At 44.1% G+C, this 13,009-nt stretch overlaps 1 protein-coding gene across 24 annotated transcripts in view; it reads right to left on the reverse strand.

Annotated features, from left to right (window-relative positions):
* The window catches only part of celf2 (cugbp, Elav-like family member 2), a 180,862-nt gene that overhangs the window by 104,373 nt on the left and 63,480 nt on the right, over nt 1-13,009 (reverse strand). For 5 of the 24 annotated variants that reach the window (XM_058623876.1, XM_058623875.1, XM_058623883.1 and 2 more), the window contains exon 1: nt 507-805. In XM_058623876.1, the coding sequence (XP_058479859.1) occupies nt 507-667 (161 nt within the window). In that variant the 5' untranslated portion in view covers nt 668-805. Of the gene's footprint in view, nt 1-506; nt 808-12,787; nt 12,824-13,009 lie in introns of those variants that run through there. The other 19 variants (XM_058623882.1, XM_058623866.1, XM_058623869.1 and 16 more) reach the window with 9 other exon arrangements.

Raw genomic sequence — 13,009 nt, forward strand, 5'->3', positions numbered from 1 at the left:
ACGTAGACCATCTGTGTCCCCACATAGACCATGTGTACCCTCATAGACCACTTGTCCCCACATAGACCATGTAGACCACATGGGTCCCCACATAGACCATGTGTCCCCGTATAGACCACATGTGTCCCCACATAGACCACATATGTCCCCACATAGACCATGTGTCCCCGTACAGACCACATGTGTCCCCACATAGACCACATGTGTCCCCACATAGACCACATGTGTCCCTGCATACGTTCTCTGAAACAACTCTTGTTTTGGTGCAAAGAGGAAACAAAGAATAACCATGGAAACTCTGAGGGTCTACAAACACTGGTGCCTTCACACATGTTCACGACGAAGCAACTCAAAGAAAACACGGAGTAAAAACTCTTCACTCATGAACTCACACACAGATAAAGTGACAGAAACATGAAGAGGTTTCTCTGAGTCTGACTGGGCCTGAGATCCACAGGAACTGGGTCAGTGTGTGTGTGTGTGTGTGTGTGTGTGTGTGTGTGTACCTGAGCAGCAGCAGCTCGTCCTCTGTCCTCATGGTTCCTGCGGCGCTTTGAGGACACACACACACACTCTCCTCGACACACACACTCTCCTGGACACACACACACTCTCCCTGACACACTCTCCTGCCCACAAAGCCGAGCTCGGATGAGTGCTCCAACATTACAGACAAACAAATGAACCTTATCACACGACGAGCTGCACTCTCTCTCTCTCTCTCTCTCTCTCTCTCTCTCTCTCTCTCCCTCCTTCTTTTCGTTCTGCTTTTTTCTCGCTGCTCTGTCTATCGCCTTGTTCCTCTCTGTCTCTGCCGTTGTTCCCTTTTCTGTCACTGAAAAACAAAAACGCTCTCTCTCTCTCTCTCCCCCTCTCTCCCCCTCTCCCTCTCTCCTCGCAGAGGTAAATCCCCAGTGACAGCTCTGCTCATGTTGTTGTTTGAGAGTAACAGCCCATCATGGTCTGTACTTCTCTGTGTTCCGCGTCCACAGAGAGTCGCGACACGTTTTACACGTTTTTCCGCCTGCACGGCTCCAGCTCCGGCTCCGGCTCCGGTTTGTTCTAAAACCACGAGAAGAGCTGAGACTCACTCGTAGAAGCTTCTGGAGTGGAATCGCCCCATGGTGGCTACTTCCAATCTCTGCGACTTTATTTTCTCGTAGATTTGCTACTTCTAATCTCATAAATCTGCGACTTTATTTTCTCGTAGATTTGCTACTTCTAATCTCATAATTCTGCGACTTTATTTTCTAGTAGATTTGCTACTTTTAATCTCATAAATCTGCGACTTTATTTTCTCGTAGATTTGCCACTTTTAATCTCATAAATCTGCAACTTTTTTTCCCGTAGATTTGCGACTTTAATCTCATAAATCTGCGACTTTATTTTCTCGTAGATTTGCTACTTCTAATCCCATAAATCTGCGACTTTTTTTCTGTAGATTTGCGATTTTTAATCTCATAAATCTGCAACTTTATTTTCTCGTAGAATGCTACTTCTAATCTCATAATTCTGCAACTTTATTTTCTCGTAGATTTGCTACTTCTAATCTCATAATTCTGCGACTTTATTTTCTAGTAGATTTGCTACTTTTAATCTCATAAATCTGCGACTTTATTTTCTCGTAGATTTGCCACTTTTAATCTCATAAATCTGCAACTTTTTTTTCCGTAGATTTGCGACTTTAATCTCATAAATCTGCAACTTTATTTTCTCGTAGAATGCTACTTCTAATCTCATAATTCTGCAACTTTATTTTCTCGTAGATTTGCTACTTCTAATCTCATAATTCTGCGACTTTATTTTCTCGTAGACTTGCGACTTTAATCTCATAAATCTGCGACTTTATTTTCTCGTAGATTTGCCACTTTTAATCTCATAAATCTGCAACTTTATTTTCTCGTAGATTTGCCACTTTTAATCTCATAAATCTGCGGCTTTATTTTCTCGTAGACTTGCGACTTTAATCTCATAAATCTGTGACTTTCTCTCGAAATATTCCCCCCCCTCCCCCTTTACTTTCATACTTGGCGCTAATACGCCGTCGTACAAAACAGAATTTAAATAATACGATGATAAGTGGTTCTGCAGTTTACAGAAAGTATACGTCCGTCTGTATCTGGACCGACGGCGAGGTGTTTGGACCAGGACCAGGTCTGACTCTGACAGCTGATCAGCTGACCTGTGCGGCGGTGGCAGCGGCGGCGGCGGCGGCGGTGAGTCACTCTTCACAGACTCGTCTCCCCACAGGAGGCCGAGGCTGAGACACGGGCAGCGGAAGAGCTGATTAAAAATTCATCTCTGTGTTTATTATGATTTATTCATGTTTCACCGAGCCAGGAAGCAAAGAGAGAGGAGAACAGCTTCATTAGTGTGTGTGTGAGTTAAAATGATGGACTGTACGTGAGCTTCATTAGAATGTTTCCAGTTCACAGTTTAAAAAAAACAAGAAAACACCTGAAAACAACAACAGTCGAAATCCACGAATTCTCCAACGTTGTTAAAATGCGACAAAAGTGACGACAAATATTCACGACACGATGAAACAGATTCCGATCGAACGTTACTGACGTAGACGAGTCGTGATTTGGAACAAACTTTTTTAGAAAAGGTTCAAAATAACTTGTATACACTGTTATGACCACGTGCATCGATTATGATGATAAATTAGAAAAGTTCAGAAAAGAAAATAAACTGAAGGAAAAACTTGCTCCAATTGTTTTTATTCCATATTCTCTGTGTGTTTTTTATATTTTCTGCATTTTTAATTAAAAAAATTCTACTTTAATATTTAATTCATCATATTTTTGTTTATTTTTCGCTCTCTTAATGATATTTTTGTACAGTTTATTAAGCGCCTGATATAATTAATGTGTTTCTTTATCATAAGAACTTCCCAGTTTTGAATTCATCCATTCATTCTGTGAAATCTGTTTGTGTTATTTTAAATTTAAATTTAAAGCTTTGACGCGAGGACGTCGTTGTCCCTGCGAGCGCGAACAAGAACGTCACGATGCGAGATGAGTTGAAGCCAGGATGCTTTAAACGTGTGAATTAAGATTAGATAAGAGGTGCCTTCAATGAACCTCACAAAATGTCATTACCCCTGTAAACACTTAAAATGCTGCTGCTGCCACCTTGTGGTCATAGACTTCTTATCACTGGAGAAAAAGGTTTTTGGTCATCAAAGATATTTTTATTGTTTAAATGAATAATGTTGACTGAATTTTGTAATTTCTGATGTTTTTATTTATGAAAATGTAGGACGTTATAATCCATAATAATCCGTGACTTCAAACCAAACGTCTCTTTTAAATCGTCTTTAATGAACTGATTGTGTTTGTCCACTTCCTGCTTTACTCTCCCTCTGTCTCTGTCTTTGTCCCTCGCTCGCTAACACGCTGTGACAGCGAAAGGTCACCGCCCACTGGCTGCACGGCGGGCACAGAGCGGTGTAAGGGCAGGTTGTCATGGTAACCCATGGGGCTCGGCAAGGACGCGGCGATGATCCCGGAGCGGGATCAAGAGATTTGAGCGGGACGGGAGAGGACGAGAGGACGGGAGGACGGGAGGACGGACACAGACGACCTCCGCGCCGCTTTAATTGACTGGCAGTTTAGTGGCGTGGTAAATGGAAGGGGGCGGAGCTTTGATGCAGCTCTGACACAGTGGAGTGTAAAGAAAGTGTGCGGGCGTCTGCAATTCTGCTGAGCCTGAGTTCACATTAATAAAAGAGGGATTACCGAAGTCTGCAGGCTCCTCTTAGGCCTCACTCCAGCCTGAGACACGCTTCACTCCCTCCCAAACCTCCCTCCCTCCCTCCCTCCCTCGCTCCCTCGCACCCTCGCTTCCTCCCTCCTCAGCATGCAGCTCACGTTCGTCCCATTCAAAAAACAGAAAGAGAGAAAAAGCCACTCGTCTTCCCGGCGTCTTGGTTCCACTTCTCTCCGTCTGAAAACAGGAGGAGACGAAACTGCAGCGGAAACACGGATCAATTATTCAGAAGAAAAGAAAAAGAAAAAGAAATAAACACGAGATTCAAGATTCTCACAATCGATGGCGACGATACGGCGACTTCGTCTTATGTCGTCAAAGACTCGGAGATGACGACGTTCCCATGGCGGCGGCCGACACCTCGCGATGAGCGGCCGCATTGTTGCCGCTGACGATGTCATTATGGGATGGTAAACACAGCGGAGGGTCGGGGGTGAAGCGGGCGGAGTCCGTCGAGGTCGCAGAGACACGAGACTCCGCCTCTTCTTCATCTCCAAAGCCAAGGACGAGCAAACGCTGAGAACGCGCGATCGTCTCCAACGCCGGAGTCCGCGGAGGACGAGGCTCAGAAAGCAGAGGTTCATGGGATATTAAGATGGAGGAGTGCGATGACATTCGTCTTCAGTCTCAACTCCACTGTCTTTTATTCAGAATGAGTGAGAGCGATTGTGTCAGCGTCAGAGTCACTTTTGTACTTTTCCTCGTTGTTGGACTTTGTGTGTTGGATGAATTCAGAGTCAGTTATTGATTTGTTGCTTTGTCACAAAACAACAACGAGTCACAAGAACCTCAACACAAACACAACGATTCACACGTTCATCACGCGTCGCGAACCTCGGCTCATGTTCTGAGTTTATCACGTCCACTGACGTTTTTTAAGAGTTTTATGTTCATAACAGTTTCATTGTTTTTGCCAGGATAAAAATCATGACGTGACATTTTCCAGACGTTTGAAACACGTTTACATTCTGAAGCTCCGAATTCTCTCTGCAGAAAATGTAGTGAGGTGTGCAGTCATTTCTAAATGAGCAGCATTATATCCAACACACACACACACACACACACAGTTTTTCTGTTCCATTTGCAGACATTAGCACAGGGAGATTAATTTGTCCCCGTCCATTAGGTGAGGAAGCAGCCGCTGTCGTCGGCACTCAGTTATCCTCAAACAAAAAGAACTGGAATTTGTTTTTTTTGTTTTTTGAATGCCCACACTGACAAACCACGTCTGTCTGTCTCTGTCTGTCTGTCTGTCTGTCTCTGTCTGTCTGTCTGTCTCTGTCTGTCTGTCTGTCCACACTCACGTTATCGACTGTGAAAAGTGCAAAAAATGAGCTCAGAGGCTGTGAAACGTGTGAAGAAACGACTAAATGGAACGAAACTTAAATGAAATGAAACGCTTCGACGTCCGCCATGAGAAAAATAACAATAAATCATAAACAAATACAAGATAAAGTGATTTTATTTGAGTTTTTTTGTCATTGTCGCCTCAGATGCTAACATCGTTAGCCGAGTGATTTACTTCTTTATGTTCGGTGTTTTTGTTGAACGTCTGCTGGACCCTCTGTGTTCAGATGTTTATTATGTTGACGTGTGAGAACTCTAACTTTCTATTTAACATCATAAACTTTCATTAATCCAGTCAGTTTTTTTAAAGGTGAGAAATTTAGCCTGAAATATGACGAACATTGTGTCAAAAAAATGTTTATATTTAAAACGTGCTCATCTTTATGAGGAAAGACAAAACTACACGGCTGACTTTACGTTACGTTTTTGCAAGAAGCCAAACACAAACTGAGCGTTGATCTCAGAAGCTACGAGATGCATTCAAGAAACTTCCTCAGACATAAAAACATGCTGATGCCTGCTGCTACTGCCACCTTCTGGTCGTAGCTGCATTAGCTACATGAAACCACGTCACGGCAGTTTCGCGCAGCCGTGCTGTGATGACTCCGCCCACTCTGAGGAGGAGCAATGAAGTCACGGAAAACGGCAAGTCGAGTTAGAAGTGCGTGATGGAAACGAGACAAGAGTCGTGTTTAGTTGACTAATGTATACTGGTGTGTGTGTGTGTGTGTGTGTGTGTGTGTGGGGTCAGGTGTTTTCCACAGAGGCTGAAGCTTCATTAACAGCAAAATCTGCATTTTCCCCATCTAATATTCTGCGACTCAGCACAGAAACACAGCGACATGAGAGTGTGTGTGTGTGTGTTGTTGTTATTGTTGTTGTGTTTAGACTTGCCATCTTCCCGCCTCGCTCTCCTCTTTTGTGACGGCTTCGACTTCATTAGAATGATAATGAACGTCAGCGCGGCTGAAATATTTTTGGCTCCTGGAATAAAAACCAACGCAAGAGGAAAAAAAATCCATTCAAATTTGCCCCATTATGCGTTTTCTAGGTCATATGAAACATGCATGATGCTGCCGCGTGTTCCCCGTCGCCGTGACGACGACTGAACACCCCCACCCCACCACCACCACATCGGCTGTCGTCGTTCCCGACACTCGCGCGAATTTCATCACATCGTCGGCGTACTGACGGACTGAGAGGCGCGCCGCGAGCGCTACGGTCGTACAGCGTTAGCACTGAGCCAGAGTACAGAGTGTGTGTGAGTGTGTGTGTGTGAGTGTGTGTGTGTGGGTGTGTGAGTGTGAGTGTGAGTGTGAGTGTGAGTGTGAGTGTGAGTGTGAGTGTGTGTGTGTGTGTGTTCAGGGCTGTCGTGCTCCGCTGGTGTGATGATGTTGCCGTGTAGCGAGACTTGCTAATTGGCTCACCTGTCTCTCAACCATCTGGAGCCTTTCAACAAAAAAAAAAAACACGTCACACACAAGTTCCCCGAGCATCACACACACACACACACACACACACACACACACACACACACACACACACACACACACACACACACGCAAGCGTGAACAAGAAAAACAATATGGAAACTAGTGCATCATCATCATCATCGTCGTCGGATAGAAAACAAAACACAGACGCATGATTTTATTTCACACTCTTGTTATTGAAGATTTAATAAACAACGACGGCGACGACGTGTCACACGTGAAAAACTCACCTCGTAAACGTTAATTACAGCGACGACGAGCGAGCGTTTCAATTCAATCAGGACACGAGGTTATGTTTCATAAATGAATGTTTTGTTTTAGAGGAGCACGGGAATGTGAGGAGGAGGAGGAGGAAGAAGAGATACACCCAAGACTTCAGCACACAGAGGAAGAAGAAAATATGTGTGTGTGTGTGTGTGTGTGTGTGTGCACTTGTATGGCTATGCTTTTGTGGACCACCCCCCTGGCAAACTACCTTTTTGGGGGGACATTTTTCCTTGTGGGGACATTATGCCTGGTCCTTACAAGGAAAATGTATAAATACATAAATAAATACAAAGGCGCCTTTCCTATAAAAAATGTCAGAGAGAAAACAAACATTTCATAATGAAGTCCACAAATATTAATATAATGTGATAAAATACAAATATAAGTAGTACATAAGTATAAGTACGTAGGTATAAGTATATGTGAAAAAAACTTCAAGTCAAACACATAATATTATATATATATATGTATACATATATATACATGAACATCCAATGAATATTAAACACTGAAACAATGAATGTAAATGGTTATTGTTATATATTTATGGACAAACCTGTAACTGCACTAATGAAGACTGTGTTTTAAAGTAGTCCTAGTGTGTGTGTGTGTGTGTGTTCCAGGTCAATGATCTGAATCACACAAGAATTAAGCTCCTCCCGAGCGACTGCATGTTCACTTGCCACCAAGTGTGTGTGTGAGACAGAGACAGGAGACAGACTGTGAGGACACAGACATCTGAACGTCCGTCCAGCTCTGCAGACATTAGACGTCGTTCATAGTTCATGTGTTTGTATGAAAAATGGATGAAGAGCGAGCGACACTCACACACTCACAATTAAAAACCAGTGACAGCATGAACCAAAACCTGTCTGCTGTCAAACACCTGTCGTCCAACTCCAGAACTGAGCCTTTAAAGCTTGAGAGTCGTTGATATTGATCAATAATTGTAAATGTAAAGTCACCTGACACAGAACTAGACGACAAACACTTTGTCCAATCACAGAGCGAGGGCGCCCCCTAATGTCTGTTCTACTAAGCAGCAGCAGCACATACACGTCCCTTCAGTGGAAAGGTTGCTAGTCCAATGCCTATGCTCAAGACATTAACATAAAAAAAGGGAAAGAGTATGGGGCCTAACGTTGAGCCTTGAGGGACACCACAGAACAAGATGTAGCTTATAGGTGAATATTTATTAAACATAAACGTTTTCTGTCACTTTAAATAAAAAGAATAAAAGACAACACATGCCAATGTGGGCGGAGCATCTTTATCTCACTGTGTGTGTGTGTGTGGGTCACAAACACTCGACAGCTGTGAGGTGATTTTCAGCGAGACAAAGAAACGTGATTTTTGAGCAAAGACAGAAGACGACTGTGAGTCTGGATCCTTCAAACACCTGCAGAGAGAAAACTCCTCTCACTTCCTGCTGCCTCATGAATATTCAGATGTTTCAGATGGAAACACTGGAGGGGGGGCGGGGCCAGAGGCGGGCGCATCCAGAGCAGCCGCTGTGGCGAGGGAGAGACCGCTGTTGTCATGTGGCAACCGGGGAGGCAATAACGGACGCAGCGTACCGGGACGCCACATTGTGTGGATCCCTGTAATTATAGTGTGTGTGAGTGTGTGTGCTTGTGCGTGTGTGTGTGTTCAGATGCTATTCAGACTCAAAACAAAGATCGTTGACGCCCATTTTCTTAAAAAAAAAAATACTTTTTTCTTTTGCGAGGGCGGGACATGTGTGTGTGTTCACGGGTGTGTGTGTGTGAGGCGTCCTTCCTGTCTCAGGAGGTCACGTCAGAGCCAATAGCAGGGTTAGCGTCTCATAATGACCGGCGCTGAAAGGCGTCCTCTGCGCCGCGCTCGCTAATTATCAGCCGAGTGACTTCAAAGAGCGTTATCAGCATAAAGACCTGCAATTACACACACACACACACACTCCTCTTTTCTCTTAATTGTTCATTGTCTTCACTTTTAAAAGCTCCGCCTCCAAATGTTCCCGCCTCTAAGCCGTGATGAATGTAACGTGTTCACAACAAAGATTTATTTATTGTAAAGTTGCTGAAAATGCAAACGTGCGTTTGCTTTATTTCTTAATCTCTGTTTGAATGTTTGAACGACTTTTCCTGCTGTTCACGTAACAGGTCCAGGTTCAGGTCCAGGTCCAGGTTCAGGTCCAGGTTCAGGTTCAGGTCCAGGTCCTGAACCTGACAGTGAAGAGTCGCTGGTATATTCCAACGTTTATCAAGTGCAGTGAAAGTTACTCGAGTAAACAGTGTTTTTTAACGTCCGACAATCTCTCATGTGGAGGATACAGCTGTAGAGAATGAATGAGTGAATAAATGAATTAGAGAATAAATGAGAGAATGAGAGAATGAGTGAATGAATGAGTGAGTGGATGAATGAGTGAATGAATGAGAGAATGAGTGAATGAATGAGAGAATGAGTGAATGAATGAGTGAATGAGTGAGCGAATGAATGAGTGAATGAATGACTGAATGAATAAGTAAGCGAATGAATGAGAGAATGAGTGAATGAATGAGTGAGCGAATGAATGAGAGAATGAGTGAGTGAATGAATGAGAGAATGAGTGAATGAGTGAGTGAATGAGTGAATGAATGAATGAGAGAATGAATGAGTGAATGAATGAGTGAGTGAATGAATGAGAGAATGAATGAATGAGTGAATGAATGAGTGAGTGAATGAATGAATGAGAGAATGAATGAGTGAGTGAATGAATGAAAGAGAGGATGAGTGAATGTGACTCCTCCCTCACGTCCTGTAGCTGTACGAGGATAAAGAGTCCTTTAATAATGAATCTCTTTAATTCCCTCGTGCAGTGATGAACGACTTCTAATCTATCAAATAATCCAATCATCAAATATTCATGTCCTTCCCTAATCCATAATTCCTAACCTGTCCTCTTGTTCAGCTCCCTTGTTTCCACTTTTCCTCCTCTTCCTCCTCCATCTCCTCCTCTCCTTCTTCCTTAAATAACGAGCTGGTTGTCAGTCAAACCGCCGGAGAGCTTCATTAGAGGAGGAGAGCAACCAGGATCAAATTATACGCCCAGTTCTCCTTTGTGTGTGTGTGTGTGTGTGTGGTGTGCACGTGTGTGTGTGTGTGTGTGTGTGTGTGTGCACGTGTGTGTGCGTGTGTGTGTGTGCGTGCGTGCGTGCAGGGGATTGTGGGGGATCTGCGGCAGTGATGGTTGCAGCGACAGCGAAGACACGGAGAAAGTAAACACACATTTCCAGACTGACGCTGCTGTGCTCTGTGTGTGTGTGTGTGTGTGGTGTGCACGTGTGTGTGTGTGTGTGTGTGTGTGTGTGTGTGTGTGTGTGTGTGTGTGTGTGTGTGACAGCCTCGCCTAGTTTTTTTTTTTTCAATCACAGAGAAAAACAAAAACTCTTTTGCTTAATTATTCACAGCCACAGTCGTCTCATGTTCTGCTTTATCGTCTCCTTCTGTTCTGGTTCTGGTTCTGGTTCTTGGTTCTGGTTTATCCACACACACACACACACACACACACACACACACCCACGCACACACACACGCACACACACACGCACACTCTGGTTTCCATGACTTTAGAGGACATTGAGTTGCCTTACATTCACTTCCTCTAACCTTAACCATAACTACTACTAACTTTAACCCTCCTATGGTCAGGTGATCAGTCAGTCAGGGTGTGGACGCCGCCTCTCACCCTATGTCAGCTGAGATTGACACAGCGCCCCCCTGTGGCCGTCATGTGGAGGATACAGTGGTAGAAGATGCACACATGGATACCGGAAAGCTTTGCTCTCGTACACTTGTCATTACGGTAGAACCTGAGGAACGAGCGTCCAATCACAGACCAGATTCACCAGAAACACACGAGTCTTCACCTTCAAATGTCGTCGCTTACGTGATGTGGACTTGATTTTCGTGTCACCCCACGTCAGGATGAAAACCTGGTATATTATCACAAATAAGTGACGTAGGTCGTGTTTTTTCCTGGATTTCTCTGGAGATTAAATCTAAAATCATCACTAAATAAACAGCAGAACCGGATCCTGAGTTACTTAAAGGACGCGGACGCTCCGGTCGCAATCCGTCACATTAAAAACGCATTTCTGAACAAACTGAAGAGAGATTTTTAAATGGATTTCTCACTTTCCACAGATCCATTAGATTCACTTCATTTCACCACAGAACAAAAACTGTGTTGAAGGAGGAAATCCATCACTGAAGCTCTCACACCTCCGTTTCCCTTCTTTTACTTGTTTTTGTGTGGTTTCAAAGGAGGAAACAGCTTCTTCACGACGCTTTGATGATGTTATTTGAGTTTCTCTTACGCTGACGTTTCGTCCACGACAAAAGCAACAAACATTTTTCACACAAAGTCAATTATTAACAACCTTCGTCATCGCTAAACTACAACCGGGCGTGAGTGTCACATGATTCATGTGGTTAGCTTAGCATTAGCCTGGGAAGTGAACACAAATAATCCGACGACCATAAACGTCATAAAGTCAAGTAAAGTAAATAAAAATAAAAAACTTCATGAAGCTGCTGGAGATGATAGCCAGAAGTTAGCGAGTTAGCATGCAGCAGAGTAGCCTGCTGTTGCTAGCTCTTCCACTTTTGCTGTGAAACATCATCATCATCAGCTTAGCATTAGGCCAGGGACTTGTCACTTGAGTAAAGGAGTCCAGTAAACAAATTCTATAAAACCAGCTTTAATCAGAGATTATAGCCAGACGTTAGCGAGTTAGCATGTAGCCTGTTGTTGCTAGTTCTTTCAAAAGACTACGTTTTCAGGTCGAATTTGGTCTAAAACGTCAGATCACGGTGTTTGTGGTGAATGTGTGTCACGTGACTCAAATATCGTGGTATGAATGGAGTTAGCTTAGCATCAGTCCAGGGAGCGCTCACTGGGGTTTACATGCGTGACTCCCACGAGGAAACGTAAACAATCCAGCAAAAACTCACTCATTCACATCATCATCATGAGGCAAAAACAGCTGAGGCAGCATTTTCTTTACAAACATACAAACACAGGAGACGACTGCTCAGAGACTCGGAGCACGTCCTCAGACGAACCTCAGAGCCATCAAAGTTCGTCCTTCCACAGGTGTGTTGGACATTTAGGATCCCAGCAGCTGAAGACAGAGTGGGACGATTTTAATCGTTTTAATTCTGATCATCGTACAAGTTCTTTTTTTCTGCTTCTTTTTCATGTCGCGCTGCTTGAAATGGATCATTTCCAGGACAGGACACTCGTCCCTTTCCTGTTAACTCGGCCTCAGATGAAGAATCGTTGGTGCTATTTTAAGAGCGGCCCTTATTTAAAGCGTCTTCTCTCCTCCCTCGCTTGATCTGCCGCTCTGTCGCCGAAGGCTTTGCTTTAATGACCCGCAGATCTGAGACGCGTCACATCTCTCCTTTTCCAATTTCCCTTTTCCCTCCGCCTTTATTCCTCTCTCCCTCGTCTCATCTGTGTCCTGTCCGTCTGCGTTAACCCGTCCAACAACAGACTCTGGCCTCAAGTCTCTGGACTAAACCCTGAAACCTGGACAGACGCTGAAGTCTGGACAAACACTGAAACCTGGACAAACACTGAAACCTGGTCAAACGCTGAAGTCTGGACAGACGCTGAAACCTGGACAGACGCTGAAGACTGGACAGACGCTGAAGTCTGGACAGACGCTAAAGTCTAGACAGACGCTGAAGTCTGGACAGACGCTAAAGTCTGGACAGACGCTGAAGTCTGGACAAATGCTGAAGGCTGGACAGACGCTGAAGTCTGGACAAACACTGAAACCTGGACAGACGCTGAAGTCTGGACAGACGCTGTAGTCTCCACGAGGAAAGACAGAGGCCGTAAAGAGAAGGAGAATAAAAAAGATGCAGGACTTTACCTTTGAATGGGTCCAGAGAGGTCGCCGGCGTCCTGCCTGCAGACGTGAGCAGAGAAGAGCAGCGCGTTAGTAAAGCAGATTTATCACGGTCAATGTCACATCATTCCACGTCAGTCGTGGTTTGAAACTCTCGCTCTGGACAGACGATGACAAAATCATCTCCCAATAACTGATGTTTGTATATGCTGATGATGTCATACTGTTCATATATATATTTATATA

The sequence above is a fragment of the Solea solea genome, chromosome 3 (assembly GCF_958295425.1).
Source record: "Solea solea chromosome 3, fSolSol10.1, whole genome shotgun sequence".
In the NCBI taxonomy this organism is placed as follows: domain Eukaryota; kingdom Metazoa; phylum Chordata; class Actinopteri; order Pleuronectiformes; family Soleidae; genus Solea; species Solea solea.